Genomic DNA, 18,083 nt, shown 5'->3' with positions numbered 1-18,083 from the left:
TCGAACGAGCTTTCTGCTGGGAGCTTCTCTTGTAACCGTGTGACCAGAAATGTGTCGATAACTCTTTTTAAAAAATGTCTAATATCCAGTACCATTGAAAATTGAAACAATGTCTCAGATGGGAAAGTCGGGGGACTTTTCACTTTAAGTGCAGTCTAGCCAAGTTTCTCATAAACTTTGCATGTGTGTGTTACTAAAAGTTTTAATATAAATCATTAAAATGCGCGTGCTTAAACTAGCAAAAATTGTATGTTTACTTGATTCACCGACAGGCACTAACTAATTAAGCATAGGCTTATTAAACATTCAAACGCACTGTACCTACCTTCTTTTGTATATTTCTTAGGCATTTCAAATAAAAATGAATTAATCCTTACTCATTTCAAAGACTTTAACCTTAATTTTTTTTTTATTAGAACACAGAGGGAAACCGTTTTTGAGACGGGTATATGTAAGTCTAGGCATTTACAGGGCTTATAGCCAGTCATTTGTTGGTTTAAGTAATCACTTTCCACACTGTAACATTCACAATTCGCCTATGTTTGAACATCCATATTTTTTAAACTCTCTTATCTTCTGACTTTTGTGGAAACCTTTATTGATTTGGGTGAAATTCATCTGGCTGAATTATTTTACTATCTAGTTGAAGCCTGTAAATAATTTTTTTTTAATGACTTTATGTTCTGTTTTATGATTCGTTTTTATAATTTACCCAAATATTTTAATTTAGGGGATATTTTTAACGAGTTGTAAATAACTCGCTATTCGGAAAAAAATGTACTTCTTCCTCATACCAGCCAACAATATTTCATGTATGTCCAAATGTTTGTGGACAAGGCTGAATTCCACCCCCTAAGGAGATTGACATTTGTTGCAATAAATGTCAATCTTGGTAACTTCCTAGGTCTACAAAATTAGAACAATATTTTTTTATTTTACTCGTGGTATGAATTTTTGGATATAAATTATATTTTTATAAGCCACCGCCTATGTAGCACCAAATTTTTATTTTTTCTTAAACATCTGACATTGACAGTTTATTTATCAATCATTAACAGTTTATTTATTTAATATTATATGTGTATTAACCTATATTTATAATTATTTTAATTACTATATTATACTTTTTTTACAATACTACATTATTACAGTAAACATAACACCTTTCTAAACAGTTTCATTTTATTTTTCATACTTTTAGGCATCTCATCAAACAGTCTTAACGCTTTGAGCTATTTTGTATTTGTATTTTTTTATTAAGTGGCATCAAATTATTAAACACTTTATATATAAATAAAAATGCATTACCATGTAAATAGCCAAGTAAGTACCTACTAGCTATCGCAAGGAGCTTAAATACAATAACGTTCTTTAACAGCATGATTAACCGGAAGAAAACAAATTTCCTAGGGTTTCTTGATCGCTTTTCCAATACCTAAGTTGTTAATCACTTTATGTGATTTTGCAATCCAATATAATTCAAAATACATATTTAAAATATCAGCGAAGTTAACCTAATATGTTGTTAAATTAATTTAAGTAATAATTATTATTTATTTTTTCTCCTAGCTTTATTTTTTTTAGTTGTATTTTATTTCAATTGTACCTGTATGTATTATAAGGAAATGTGCTTACCGTTGTTGAATGGACTGAATAAGTTCGTAAATAAATAAATAAAAAAATAAGCATCGTTTCGGTTAATATCGCTAAGGATAAATTTTGCTAAGCAGTATTTTTTTTTTAATTGGTTGAAAAAACGTGAAGGTTCACTCAACGAATATAATAGTTGAGGAAACGGAAAGTGCGTCACCCACCAACACCCGCTTTATTCTTCGTACTAAGAAAATACTACCAAACTTATTGTATACGTAGAAATTATTCAATAATTGGGTTTGGTATTTCAAATGTCGGAAGGATCCAGGAAATTCGTTCACTAATTGGTAGCTCATCAATGATATACATACGTGTACTTCGAAAATACAAAAATCAAGGATGTTGAGAACAACTGATAATTCGTAAAGTAAATAAGTAGGTACTTAGTAAGTATGTATGTACAAAACATTTGTAATTTTATACTTATTTTATTAACAACAATTATATTTTCAATGAAAAAAAAAAAAAAAAATTTAAAATGTACGAAAATATGTATATTTATACGAAAAATCAACGTATCTTCGTCAGTAACCCGTAATTAAATATGTTTTTGAAAAATATAAAGATATTATATCTTTCATACAGCAAACTTAATTTTACCTTGAAGATAAATTTTAACTTCCCATTAAAATATATAAAATATCTCTAATTCCAGAAACACAGTATAATTAATATATCGTTATTTATACCCAGGGACACACGCACAGGAACCGAATTCGATAATATAATATTATGTTTTCAATGCGCAAATCTTTGAGATGAAAATCTTTGATCTTAAATTTTAAAGGAAAATATACCAGTTATATCGAAAAGAAGTTTAGTGTCGATTTTCTTTGAAATCCTAATTAGATGGATGTGTTGTTGAAAAATTACGACTTTAAAGGAACGTACTTTTATATAAAAGAAAAAAATTCGTATCTTGGATCATAAATTTATTATGATGCTTGTTTTACATGGAACTTAAATAAAATTAATTGTTGTTTTTAGCTCACCATTATTATACTCGTTAATGTCGTAAATTCGTAAATCATATAATTTCAATGCCTAGTATCCACCGTCATGATATACGATATAAGTACCTACCTAATAAGTTCATGTTTTTGTTGATATTTCTTGATAAAACTGCATAGTTAATGATTTTTATAAAATTATAAATGAAGTTATTAATAAACCTTCTTGGTTTAGTATTACTTTTTTATTAGTTTGACCAACGAGCGCTTTCGCCTAAGTAGGCATCTTCGAGACTGGTAAATTGTTTACAACGTTTACAGCTTTTATATTACTTCTAATATCCTAGATTGGAGTAATATCAATCAAATGCATTTTAATATTTCAAAATGCGTAATTTTATCTTTCGCACTGTTTATCACAGATACGCAATGGGTAGCCACCAACTCATCCGTGTTTCAACAATTAAGGATCTTGGGGAAATCTATGAAAGCAGATTGACTTTTCATGCTCACATCGAGAGAACATGTGACCTTGCACTAAAGATGTTAGGTTTTATTCTCCGAACTGGAAGGGTTTTTGAGAATCCTCGTACACTCAGAATTTTGTACAACTTGTTGGTTCGCTCGAGGCTTGAGAGTGCATTGGTGATATGGAGTCCGCACGAAGCGAGATACTCCATCATGTTGGAGAAGGTTCAGAAAAAAATTCTGAGGTATCTCTACATGAGGGAGTATGGTAGTTATCCGTGGCTCTATCCCACTGGGTTTCTCTTAGGTATGCTTGGGACCAATAGTTTACAACTTAGAAGAGATGGGTCTACACTGACCCATTTTTTCAGACTGTTAAGGGATTTTATCGATAACTCGGCCATTTTAGAGAGTATCAATTTTTATGTTCCTGATGGCTATCTCCGACAGCGTCAGCATAGACTGTTTTACCTCCCGGTTTCCAGAACCAACCTGCCTCTGGTCATGCCGATTGGAAGAGTAGTCAAGCAGCTGAACATTATCACATTGGAGATCGACATCTTTCATATTAGGGAAACTATGTTTAAGAGGCAAATACTCTTGCTATTAGCGAGTATTATACCTTAATAATGTCGAACCATTGCTCAAGGGTTCTTGGTTTGATATAAAGTTCCTATTGAACGTCTTAAATCCTTTGTTATTTGTTATGTTACTTTGTGAATTAATAAATTTGAATTTGAAAAAAAATTAATTTTAATTTTAATTTGAACATATTTTGGAGATAAAAAGATCAAATAAGTATTTTAACCGTCTGAATTTACCAGTCTTGAAGATGCCTACTTAGGCGAAAGTGCTTGTTGGTCAAACTAATAAAAACGTAAAATTAAACCAAGAAGTTTTATTGATAACTTTATTTATAATTTTATCAAAATCATTACTTAATAAGTTGTCATTTTAAATAGAGGAATCGAATAAGTGGCCTCATTTGAACGTTTATTTATCTAATACTTGCGTTTCCATGTTGTAACCAAATATTTCAATTTTGGAGCCATTTTCGTTCAGCCATAAATAACAGTGTTAGAAAATGGGAAACAAGTTATATGGTAAAGCGGGGTTCTAACTTTGGTCCTGACACAATGTCGGCGAGACTACCTTCACATTTTGTACGCTGTTTGATTTCTAAATATTTTTATTTTCTTGTATTGTGTAGTGTAGTGTAGCGTATTTTCATTGACATGTTAATACATAGACGCGCCCTATTTAGTAAAATATTTTAATAAGTAGTGACACGAAAACGTACCCATAGTTCCTAAGTTTGTTTATACTAGGGATGTATTTAACGGTCATGCATATTCTACCAAAAATTAAGGGAAACTCATTTTTGGTACATAAAAACGTTTTTATTTTAACCTTATCAACATTCGTTTTTAATCAGATTATTTCCTTAAATTCCGGATAATTTCGACCCATTTTTTTCTTTTTGTTGTATTTTAGAGAATGCAAAAAATATATTAAATCAACTCACTTCCATTATATTTTAAAAGCATATTCCTATCAGTGCATCCCTGTAACTAAGAACAGCTTTGCAATTGTGCCGCTAGGCATAGTTTGACGTTTACAAAAAATAATATTTATAAATATTTGAATATTAATTATTTCAAGCTTTGTTAATCACTCATGAACAAATATTTAACAATTAAAAGTTACACAATCCTTTTTACTCGTACATATTTATCCGAAAGGTTTTAACACACTTTCATAATACAAGCAGGCATTTTGGTTTCGATTTTGAACGTCACGCCTGGCTGGCGGTCGAAGAACGACTAAATACGCGTTGGGCATGACTGAGCGTTTTGGCATGAGTTAAGTGTCACCATTTCTAAAAACTGTCATAATATATGTCAATGCGTATTTTAATGTATTTTTAAAAACCAAGATTTAGTAAGACGGCCACTGAAACAACACGTTTTATGTACCTTTGTTTTACTTTTTGAAATTCTGTAACAGGGCGAAGAAGAATATAGTTATATGCGAGAAATAGATCCAGAATCCTAGACGAGTGTTATCAACTTGATCGGGCAAAAATCTTAAAAAAGGAAATTGAGTTGAGGAAGGTCTGCTTCGAAATGGGCGTTAGGTCGAAATATTGTTATTTTCCACGTCTGTGAACTATGAAAGTTTTATTCATAAAACTATGTATTATCAAACGGTACACCACACGGTTTTTTGAACGAAATGCGAAAGTAATAGTTCCACATAAAAAATCTTTTATAACGGAACTCTAAGAAAAATGAAGATAGTACTTTGATACCAACTTTTTTACTTATAGTTCAAATTTATGAAAGTAGATCATCGAACAGTTAATACGGCCCCGTTGACTACACGTATTCTGTCTCGTAGATGAAAACGTCACACATTGTTTTTTGTTTTTGAAGTTTGAAGTTTTCAAGTTTGACATATTTTTATTTGTGTTGTAGCTGTACAACGTTTACAGTTTCTGATTTCCCCTGCATTGGTTGTTATTTAGTTAAAATGAGTAATTGACAAGTACGCTGTAGTATTTAACGTGTTAAATTGTTTTGAAATCCGTTTTTAACAGTCAAAGCCAAAATAATCTTTGAATTATGTCAACTGATGAACCAGCAAATCCGGGTAAGTTCTTTATTTAAATATTATTTTCTCATACCACCTTATATCTTATAGCGTTGACTTTGCTTTACCATTGGGCACTACAAAAAAGTTTCAAATAAAGTTTTTAGCTAGGTTATAATATATTATACTAACCTCACATTCACTCTTCTGTATAAATATATCTAATCTGTGTGCTGTGCAACAAATGACACAGCTTGGGCGGGATTTCTTATGGACAGAAAATATCGTGTTTTAGCAAACATAATATTTATAAGAAATGCATCGTGGCCTTTGAAAAATATCTATTCATTTTCATATAAAATACTTCAACTCCAGTTCCTTTTTCTTGTCACACCACAAAGCATTAATTTACTGATTTTTATCTCAATTAATTTCTTTGTTTTTGTTGCTTATCTTTATTTCCAGGGGAGTTGCGAGAGGATATTCCTTTGCGACCGAGTGATTCTTCCGGATTTTCTCGAAAATTTGGAGGAATACGGTTGATAATTGCATCATTTGCTGTTCTATCAATAGCTGTTACAGTTGCTTTAGCCACACAAATTTACTATGGAGACTTTGAGGTCAGTTGATTTTATTGTTTACATATTAAAATGAATTTCGATTTGGGTATTTTAATGATTTATTTTTTGTTATTGTTCCACATAGTAGTCTTTATTTGCTTTTGATTTATATTAAAATTTTAGTGGAGTGGAGTGTTACCAATGCCATAATAAATCATTTATTAGAGAGGTACCTTCTTAGGCCAAATTATTATATTAAAATAATATATCGTCGTTGCACATCAAATATGGGCCATGTGACTCGGAGCACATTCTGAGAAAATCATCAAAATACGACTTTTTGGCATAAAGTAATTAATATTTTAAATAAATATATTACTTTATTGAAAAACACTGTATTTTTCCTACTTCATCCACACACATAAGTTGCATTTTCGGTTTAGTTTTTTGGTTAAAATCGTTTTTCTCAGAATGTGAGTCACATGGCCCATATTTGATGTGCAACGATGATATTAACCTTAGGATGAATGACTAACTTGTTTTAAGTACTATGTATTTTATAGCAATATTCTACAGATACATAATATGAAATTTACAATTTGATGGAAATTTTCTTAAGAATTTTCAAAACCTGAACTCATTATTTTACTATATAAGTTGTTAAGTACTTGCAATTTTTTTTTAATCAACTTATAATTTAACTGTGGATTTATTAAGTCTTTTTTGTCTATATTGCTTCTCAAATTACTGAGCCAGTTTAGAGAAAATAACTTTGTACATTATTTTATTGTAACATTCATTGGTTACCAAAATAAATTCCTCTTTAAATAAACTTTTTCTTATTCTGTAGATTGCACCGCACGGATCTGTCGCCACAGATAGTCATGAGTGTTCGAGGATTGGTACAGACATTCTTAAAACTGGTGGAAATGCAGTTGATGCAGCCATAGCAGCCGCTTTTTGTTTATCTGTTATAAATCAGCACACTACTGGGCTTGATGCGTATGTTTTAATTGAATATATAATTACACTTGCAATATTTTTTTAAAAAGCTGTTAAATCACAGCTTCAATAAGGTACATTAGATGTGACTACTGTGAAATTGCCTTTTTGAATAGAAAAGTTAAGCTATTTTTTTGTACTAGATTGAAATATCTAAATATTGTCCCGTATTATATGTACACTTTTGTCATTTTAATGGTAGTTGATTTATGACTTTGCTGAATAAGTCCTGTGGGTGGGAATCGACAAATGTTAGGAAGGTAATTTTTACCGACTCTTCGGAGTTAATTTTTTTATCTTGTAAACAGTTATTCAAATTTTGAAAAAAAATAGCACTCACTTAAAAGAAGGTCCGGCGAGTATGGTGGATGATGGAGTCTCCAGCTTCAGCTCTTGCAACTTAGAAACTATCTGCCGTGAAGTATGCTGCCAGGCGTTGTCCAGTGGCGATGAGCGATTGACCAGCTTCGGTTGTTTTACTGTGAGCTTCTCCGTCACTGTCTGCAATTCTTGACAATATAAGTCTGGAGTTACACTTGAGCCAATGTAATGTATAATGCCGACATAGGATCTCCATACAGTCACCATACGCTTCTTTTGGCTGATCATTGTTTGGCTGGAGCCTGTTTATTTAACCACCATGATGAACGCTTACAGTTCTAATACAAGGATCCATTTTACAACTGCAAGTAACGATCCGGCTCAGAATTCCCTCATTATTATGTCGTCTCAGCAAAGCAAATCAACTTGCCTGACTAGCTTACAACTGACGTTTATTCAGCTCATAGGGTACCCACTTCTCGTGCTTTATTTTATACTTCGTATGCTTTATTTTGCCTACTTTATGGAAATAACTTAATGATGTTTTGTCATTCACGTTGAAAGCTGCTGCTAGTGCTCAGTCATAGTTTTTGATAAATCTGCTTCCACTTTCAATATTCAACTTTAGTCTCATGTCTTCCATGGGGTTCTTTGTTGAGGTCAAACTTTTCAGAACAAACCTGATTTATCCAAAAATGTGCAGTGTTTGTTATGTGCCATCTACACCGCTAATAACCACGACGATGAAACTCGTATTAAAAATGTATGTGAATTTTCAACTTGCTTATTTGTCCATTTTTAAATTTATGAAAATACACTTTGCAAAAACTGCAATTTCATTGGTAAGCACCTAATAAAGATTTAGAAATCATTGATATCGTATTTTTCTGATTATTTTGGGCATATTTATCACATTATTAATTTAATAATAAATGCATTTAATGTTAATAAATTCATCATTCATGATATTTTTGTGAGAATCGGATAGATGTGTGTTATTAAAATAATTTTGTTCCTTACAAATTTTGTTAAATTTATACACACGACTTTGAAAATAGCTCGCATGCTTTTCAAAATATCTAGAAAAGGTTTTTATTATAAATCAAACAAATAGTAATATTGTTTACGTATGTTCTTAATCCTGATTTGTTCTTTCAGTGGAGGTGTAATTATGATGTACCAATACAAAAACTCAAGATCAGTCGGTAACAATCCTCCCCCTCCTATTATTGTGGATTTTTCTAGAGCCATGGCTCCGTCGAAAATACCTCAACTAGTCAAAGGTATGGCATTTATCCATGACAGTTTTGGAAGAATGCCATGGAATCAGCTTATTGAACCTGCCATTGAACTAGCTAGGTATGCCTCATTTACTAAATTGGGACAAATTTAACTGCAAATTTTTTTTTTTAAATTTATTTTTCATTTATTTATTATGGAAATCATACAGTCTTTTTAACAAAATCAAGGTACAACAAAACAATAAAAAAAGTAAGACCAATTACAGATTGAAAATTAATTTATTATGAATACAGAAGGAGAGAGGAAAAAAATTCAATATTAAAAAAGCAAAAATATATATATATTTTTAAAAATAAAAAAAAGGAAGAAAAAATGGTATAGTTCCAACTCTACCTTCCTCCCCTCTCTATCTGCTTCCATGAACATTTATATTTATTACTAAAAAAAATCACAACCAACAATAATTCATTAGATACAGGTAGTAAATGTATGTAAAAGTAAAAGTTAAAAGTTAAGCAGGGGGTAAATTTAAAATGTTTCTAACAGATCTGATAAAACTATAGTATTTACAGTGCAATATGTCGATGTCACTGAAACTGTCATTATAGGTAGTCTGTATTCTTCATATAATTAGTCTGTGAGCTCGGAATGTACAGAATGACGAGTTCTACGAACAGGGACTCGATATGAAATGCTTCTAACAATTTCTGGGATATCGATCAATTTATGAACAATTTTATAGAGATAGCTCATATTTAACATGATACGCCGAGTTGCGAGATTTTTAATTTTATGAAAATTAGCGGACTCAGTCCGACTTTAAAACAAAACATTTTTTTAAAAATCTCATTTTCTAAGAAAACAGTTTTTAATATGTTCTATGCTATTCTTATAAATATTCCAAACCAAACTCTAAGACACTACGTACATATGAAAAAAAAAGTTTTCTTAATGCGTCAGGTCTCGTAAAAGGTTTGGTTGATCGTATGACAAACCTTAACATTTTTTATTTTATTTATTTGACTTTGTTTTAGGTTTGGATTTAGTGTACCAACATCATTGGTAGCTGCTATTGATACTACAGATGCTACGGAATTATTTCCAAATATTGAACGTGGACATAATTTCACAATTCCTCAATTGGCTATCTATTTAGAGAAAATAGCCGATAGCAATACCTCGAGTAAGATTCTAATTTCAAATTTAAAAGTAATTATTAATTTTAATTCTTTATATCCAAGTAGTTTAATCTCACTCATTTTATATGTTTTCTTCAGCATACAATCCAGATTGGAATAATTCAGAAATTCACACAAGGGAAGCATCTTTCTTGGCTATTGAAGAATTTATCATTTATACACCGTCTATGGAAACAGCTTCAACAATGTTCAAGTATTTAAGAATCCCACATAGAGATAACAGCTCTTCGGCAAATTACAATGATCCAAATGCCATCCTCAGGTAGTTCTTTTATAAAACTATATAAATATTATATACTTTCACATAAATTTATGTAGGTCTACCAGTGACGTGCTGTGACATTATTTATAATAGGCAACCATTTTTAGCCACTTCCATTGTGAGTATTTTATCACTACTTAAATCTCAAATCTCAAATCACACATATTATTCACTTTTATCATCATCGTACCGCTGTCCACACCCAATGGTGTATAAGGCACTGGATTAGTATACTAAATGCAGAGTATGTCGATTATCTGTTACATAAAGGTAAGGTGATCAGGAACATTCAATATTGCAGTGTAGAACCACCCTTTTAGTCGATATTTCATGTGGACCTTCTCAAGAATTGAACCCGAGTAGCATGGTAGGCGAACGCGCCAACCACTACATTGCGAGGTGGACTTATCTCTACTCGATTTCCTTATTGGGGATTTTTAAACATAGATAATCAAATAAATTTAACAAAACTGCTTACATTAGTTTGTTTTAAAGAGGTTTTGATTATCATCAGATGTGAGTGACGTTTTGCTGTACTAACTCATTATGAATATTTTTTGTTGTCGCTTTAATACAAATTATATTTTGAACCAAATAGTGGTGAAGAATTTTGTTCATTCCAATAATTATCTTTAGTAAACTCAATATATTAACATCAATCCATTTGAAGTTTTAGCTACTAAGACCTAAGCTCTTTGTAAATGTAACTTTATCTTTTTCAACTATGTACAAACTTGTTGTCCTTACCAATGTATTGTTTATTGTTATTAAAATACGAATTTCATGTATTTTTTATTTTATTCAATAAACTACGTATTTAACATAAAATATTTAACCAAATATGTACACATACCTGTTAATTAATTAACAAAACATGTATTTTCTTTTATATTGACAGAAGAGCTCGTAATCTTAAAACAATATTAGGAAACGACATATCATCTGCTCCAACTTCTAATGTGGCAGTCATTGACAAAGATGACTTCTATGTGTCATTAATTACGTAAGTATTGCATTTTTTACTCTATTTTTTTGTGAACTTAGATAAAACCGCTAATTTTTATCAAAAGATTTATTTTATGTTAAATCAAAGTTAAAAGTAACTTCTCCAAATCTCACTCTTGCTTTTATCTACAATCTCGTGGGTCCGTATTACAATGGCAAGCTATATACATTCCAAACATGTTTAATTACAGGTTACCAACAAAGATACTTCAAATTTTCATATAAATATACACATTTTCATCTGTAAAATTCTACTTTACTTTATAGACAATTGAAGTTAACTCTATTAGCTTCCCATTATAATCGGGACCGTGGATGCATTATTTGTTTTCCAGATTTGGTTAGTATTTAAAGCGATAAAAGGATTTTCGATAGCTGATGCTAAAGATATTAACATTCTGAACTCAACAAAAAAAAAAAAAAATTATACTCCTGTTTTTATCTATTGATTTGGTTAACTTATGATTTATAACTTCCAGCGGATTACATGTGCTTCTTGGATCCCAGCGTCGTTCTGCCGATGGTTATATTTTGAATGAACCAGCATCAGTGCCATCTAAAAAACTTATGAACAGCTTTTTACCTGTTATCATAACACAACATTATACTTGCGGTATGTTATATCTTTCGATAATTAGTTTCTAATCGTTTTACCGCTTTTTGGTTTGTAAATATTTTTATTATTTGGAATTTATTGCTTTTTCCATAATTCTTCAATTCAAAACCTTTTTAGTTGTTAGTACTTATTCTTTTTAGAATTGGTCTGTGTGTTTAGAATCATACGCTTCAATTTCCACCAAGAAATGTCAGTAAAGACTCAATCTATGAATAAACTTCATCTATTGAAACCAAGTCCCTTTTATGTATCCGTCACTCCACTAGAATAAATAAAATTGAATATGAAAATAAAGCAACCTTCTTATCTTTTATTGTTTAATTTTCATTGCAAAACCATGAAGTTGTTTGTTTAGTTGGTAAATATTTTTATCACGCATACAGCGCTATGCAAAGACATATAAAACCTTAGGAGTGAGAAAAGGTTATTTTGATTTTGAATTAATGAGATAAAGCAAAGAATTTATTCTTATTTAAGGGAAGCTGGTTTTATATGTTGATTGATCCCTATTTCCATTTTTTTCTAATCATGTCAATCAAATTTCACTGATGCAGTATTACAAAAATATATATCCATATGTGACATTTCCATGACCATTCCACTCCACATTGACCATTCCATTCATTTAAAAATTCAAATAGCTTATAACTGTTATAAGAAAAACTCTCTTTGTAATATTTTGAATTGATGTGCGTAATAATAATAATAGTCTATGTAATTCTAATTTACAATTGATAGGTCAGCGAATTGTGCTAAGCTGTGGTGAGATGTCTGGTGCTCTAGTGATAGAATCTCTTCTGGAACAGAATCAGCACTCCGCTGGTCAACTAGTTTCTGCCCTAGAGAATCCTCGGCTACGACTATTAAACATCCAGACTCTTGCATTTGAAAGTAAGACATTTTCTAAAAGACTTCAAATTATACATAGCTTCTCCTTGTTTCACGATACAAGTGTACCTACATTTGTAATGTTTTAAAACAAACATTTTTTGTGTGAAATAAATAGAATGTAAAAAAATGCTGGAAATGTTCTAAATTTTTATATTTTTGGAAAATTTCCATATTATACATAGTATCTCTCATTAAATTTTCTGAAGATGGCAGCTTTTATTTAAATCGGACACCAGTTTTGAATTTTAGAAATTTAGAATATTTACATTTTTTACAATTTATGTTGAATATTTTTTAATTGAAAGTCCAGTGCCCTCCACTCCCAAATATGTATTTATATCTTGTTGACTTTTATTTTATTTTTTACTGTTAGTTTGATATTTGGGCAAAAAAATTTTTTTTTTTAATTCCAGATCATCATATCTTCATGCTGTCTAGATATTGGCACAAAGAAATGCAAACATTTTTTATGTAATATAAAAAATGCATTCGATGCGCATGCGCATCGGCAACACCATGTATACTAAATCTTATGTGAAAAGCATCTTTAGCCATTAACCCAAAATACATCATGTTTTGTTCAGTAGAAACTTTGACATTTCAAACATTAGATGAAATGGACTGTAAACCCAGACTAACGAATAAGTGGTTCTAACTTCAAACCTCGCTCTGCCATTAATTGATTCTCATTTTCTAACTTCGTCAATACAACTTTAAACAAACAGCATTTTGTCAAATAAATAAGAACACAAATAAATGTCTTTAATAAAAAATGCATTTTTAAATCCAATCTTCACCTCTTGGTTAGCTTACTCAACTACACAAATAATGATGAAAAATATACAGTTAAAATGTAAAAGTGCAAGTTGCAAGTTGCAAGTCCAAACCTGAAAACCTACATTTACATGACAGACTTTTGCCTTTGGTGGACCTCTGTATAAATATATTTTTAATGTATTTTACTATAATTTTAGAAAACCACATGTCTAACTTTGGAGATTTTGTGATCCAAGCCCTGACGAGCTTCAGCCCAGACCTCACCGCTGCTCCGGAGCCGTACCCCACCTGCAATGCTGTCCAGCAAATCGGAGACTCTCTTTCCTCACACTCTGACAGCCGAGGAGGCGGCATAGCATCCAGATTTTGAGCATCACATACAGTATTGACATAACATATTAATAAAATCTTCAACCCATTTGTGATAAACCTTGAACCAATACTCAGTATTAAAAAAAATATATGTGTTTTGAAGATTTCGCACAAACAATGAACAAATATGAAATTCACTCTTATAACATATTATATGGATAGGTTTTACTTGTGAACCGGGCTGTAGGCCTGTGACTAGTCTCACTGATCAAAAGTTCGAGTCCCACTCTGCCACAACTTGATTCTCATTTTCTAATAGTGAGTTATCTACTTATAGAAAATGCCTCCTAAATTGAAATATTTGATCAATCATAAAAACTTAAATATTTTTTTTCTACTAATTTAAAAAAAAATAGTTTTTCACTTATGCTTTTTGATCTTCAAATGTTTGAATTTTGTTGTTTTTATTAATTTATACAAATTATCACTTAATGTATATACACTATTGTGTGTTTTACTTGAACTTGTAAACAAAAAGATAAAAACGTGATGTTTTATACAAATATTTTCTAGTTAATATCACGTTCATGTTTATACTTTTTCTGCTTATACTAATACCAATCTAGAAAATAATCATTTCTATGATAGTAATCGAGCATAAACCTCAAATATGTAAAATATCTTATTGTTATTTGAGTAATATTTTTTATACAATTTTTTTATGGTATGTCTAATTTTTTTGGCAATTCATCCTATGAAAGGATGATTTCTGCCATTAATATTAAGGGATCTTCATGATGTCACGGTGTCACATGTCCATTGTATAGGTTTAATATCTGCACTAAAAAATTACTATCAATATCAACATTTATATAATTCATACCAAATTGTATTTTTATTAAGATACTAAATTAATTTATCAAAACTTTGTGAATATTACTTTTTCCCTATAAAAAAGAATCCGTGATTGATTTTACCAAATTTTAATATTTTTCATTGGTGATTAGTGATTACACATTGAAGGCACACTTAAAGATCTCAATATCATATTTTTTTAGTAAACTTAGTTTTTTCCCAATGTTTTATAAAGTGAAAAACTCTTAATAATGCAGTAGATTTTTGCACTTTCAGAGACTAATTGGACTTTGTACGAATAGCTCTATATTAACTGTAGGTATTATAATACAGTATTATTTATTTATTATGTATTTAAGCGAATTATTTATTTGTCCAGCTCGTGGACTAAGGTCAGCGTGTTTGCCTTCCATGCAAGAGGTCTTGAATGAAAAAAGGATCAAGACACGCTTTAATTGATACCAATGGGGTGCCCTATGCACCATTAGGTGTGGGAGAGAGAATGATGATTTAAGTGAAAACTCACATACTTAACAGTTCTCGGGTTTGTTATTACCTGGCTACTACATAAGCCTATATCGAAAGAGAAATTATTCATATGTATTTCTCACCTCGTAGCAACAATAATTTATGGTTTATGGTAATAAGTGTATAACGGTTTTAACCCTTCCCTTACTGTGCCAAAAACATCAGCGCGTTACGGCGATGTGTAGTCAATACACATGCAAAAAATGAGAGATTTTTAATTGGAAAAATGAAATATTTATGGGCAATTGCTTCAATCATTTATAGTTTAAGTTAAAAGCGATAAATTTAAATCTGATTGCTAAAAACATGAAAAAAAACATTAGCTGACGTTCTCAGTTTGAATAAAGAAACCGTCCCTAACAAAAGCTGGAAAACAACTGCGGCGCACAACTGGCATACTGTGTGCAGTGGTACAGGTTACATCGCTACTGGCCTGCGTGACGTGGGAATTTGTCTCTCTCACTCACGAATATTCCTATGGCATCAAAAGTGTTTGAAACAACCATATATTTGCTTCTAAATGCTTTTTCTGTGCCCAATAGTTATTTATTATTAAAATCGATATGTAAATGTATATCTGAGTATGTAAATGTAAATATTATATTTATAGATAGACAGTATTTATTATAATTATAGAGATATCAAAGTTATTAGATGCAATGTGTACTAGCTACACATCACCGGGAAGAGAGAGTTAATATCCTATTATGACATTATAAAGGAATACTCCATAACGATTTCTTATATTTTCTAAAATAGGCACACAAATGTTAAAAATATGCCAATATGTACTTATTTCATATATTTACTTTAAAACTGTGCATCTGTTGAAAATCTTACAAGACCAGCCGTAATATTAATTTTCCTTTGTCTTAGTTGTGGTTTTGCACAGAAAATATTTATCCCTATTATCTCTTTTACATTCCTAATATTTAATAGCTGTTATTAATAGGCATTTATAATTATTATTGTTTTATGTTCTTGCAGCCTTTCATACATTGTTCAAATGTTTGTAAATTTTCAATTAGTTTTGACATAGTTTATTTTTGTAGAACTCCGGTTTAAATTAATAACTTGAGACCAAACATTAATTTGTAGTTTACATTTTTTGCGACAGTTGTTTTGCTTTTTGGAATGAACAATTATTGATTCATATTTTTAAGACTTATAAAAGATTAATATGTTAACCAAAGGATTCTCACAAACTAGTAATATTGCATAACTTATGTCTGTCATTCATTAATTTTCTTTTGATTTTATTAATTTGATTGATTTTATTTATCAATACTCACTGAAAATTACTGCTGTTCTTCCTTATAAAGACTGTAATATTGTTTTGCAAAATTATATATACTAATATAATTGTTGGATTATTAAAGTCACGAATTTGTACTCTATCGAAACAATGAATACAAAATTGTGTTAGGCCAAATATCTGACTATAATTTCAAAGCCAATTTAGCATATTTGCACAATGTTATGCACTAATCAGTTTAGTGCCGAAATACAGTTTTGTGTAAATTGCATTTGAAGTTCAAATTTGTTTATTAAATCCAGATTATTGATATATGATTTTTGTTCTTCTTCTGATATATGTATATATATATTTTGCCTTTATTTTAAGAACGTGAACTGTTTATTACATAATAAAATATTCAACTGAAAAACAGCATTGTGTCACTTAATTGATAACATGCTAGTTTTGAACCTCAATCTCAAAATGATGCTTTTACAGATTTGTGATTTTGGCATTGACCTGTCATTATAAAACGTGGTTTTAATACATACCTACATATATTAAAATTTATAACTATGTTACATTCTAAAAATTTTATAATAAATGTTAAATTGCTTACGTATTTATGTATTTTCATATATAACCCACTTATGCAAAACAGTATTTAAAATTAGTTATTTATTTTATAATTTTAATTTTAAAAGTTCACAGGCATCATAATATGTATGTTTATATGTATGTTAAAAAATTCATCCCTACATAATGGCAAATGTAATATTTGTTTTCTTAAAGAAATGTCTAACTCTGTTGTAAGGCTGACAACATAATGAGGAAGTTCAGTGCTACAGGGAATTGGGTATAAACAATGTATTCTTACACATTTATGTTAAGAAAATATTGGATTGCCATCGACAAATCCATGATACACATGCAAAAAATGTTAGTATGAGTATAAGTAAGAAATATGCATATTTTCTTAGTTCACATTTTGCGCAGCTTGTTGCCGTAGCTACGACACTGTCTGTCAATTTATTACTTGTGTACTTTGAAATTGTAGAAAATGTACTTAAAAATGCAACTCTAACAATTCATAGATGAGATGATATACTTATCGGTTGTTCTTCACGGTTGAAATGTAATTAAAGCATATTCTCATCACGTAAGTATTTTTCTGCGCAGCACCACGTTTGATCACGACAATTGTCCGTTAGAGAAGAAAGCAAGGGAGGTTACCTATTTTGTGGTTATTACCCACAAATTGAAATGCCATCAACTTCAAGCTTGTAACTTGTCTATTAAATTGTTATTGTGATAAAGGTAGATAAGAAGTATTTACAAAATGGCTTATTCTCATTCCCAGTTTCCGAGCACTGACCCTAGAATAATTATGAAATATATTATTTATTTTCTCTCACTATTTACTCACATAATGCTTATAAATGAGAAATAATGAATTATATAAATATGTGCACCTTTTACACAATTACCTTTGCGTATGTCAGAATTAGATTAGGTAAATACAAACCAATGTTTATGTTAACTAGAATAGTAAATAAGTAAGTTGGTACATATTAATGTCTATATTCGAAATTGATTATCAAAACTTTTCTCAG

General features: G+C 30.3%; 1 protein-coding gene across 2 annotated transcripts; it reads left to right on the top strand.

The window, feature by feature from the left end:
• The first annotated feature begins 5,451 nt into the window (after window positions 1-5,451).
• On the top strand, window positions 5,452-14,048 carry LOC148280306 (uncharacterized). Of its 2 annotated transcripts, none has more exons than XM_088228595.1 (10): window positions 5,452-5,723; window positions 6,129-6,283; window positions 7,074-7,225; window positions 8,705-8,905; window positions 9,823-9,971; window positions 10,066-10,249; window positions 11,148-11,252; window positions 11,734-11,867; window positions 12,609-12,761; window positions 13,736-14,048. In XM_088228595.1, exons 1-10 carry the CDS (start codon window positions 5,696-5,698, stop codon window positions 13,906-13,908), a joined length of 1,434 nt encoding a protein of 477 aa, XP_088084721.1. In that variant the 5' UTR covers window positions 5,452-5,695; the 3' UTR covers window positions 13,909-14,048. The 2 variants fall into 2 exon arrangements, with proteins under 2 accessions (XP_088084721.1, XP_088084722.1); XM_088228596.1 differs by having other exon boundaries at window positions 5,458-5,723; window positions 11,151-11,252.
• Window positions 14,049-18,083: the final 4,035 nt, after the last annotated feature.

The sequence above is a fragment of the Micrasema longulum genome, unplaced genomic scaffold, assembly GCF_059751315.1.
Source record: "Micrasema longulum isolate JH-2025_06_02 unplaced genomic scaffold, ASM5975131v1 h1tg000597l, whole genome shotgun sequence".
Lineage (NCBI taxonomy): Eukaryota > Metazoa > Arthropoda > Insecta > Trichoptera > Brachycentridae > Micrasema > Micrasema longulum.
The sequence above is the reverse complement of the archived record's forward strand: the minus strand, read 5'-3'. Positions and strand labels throughout refer to the sequence as shown.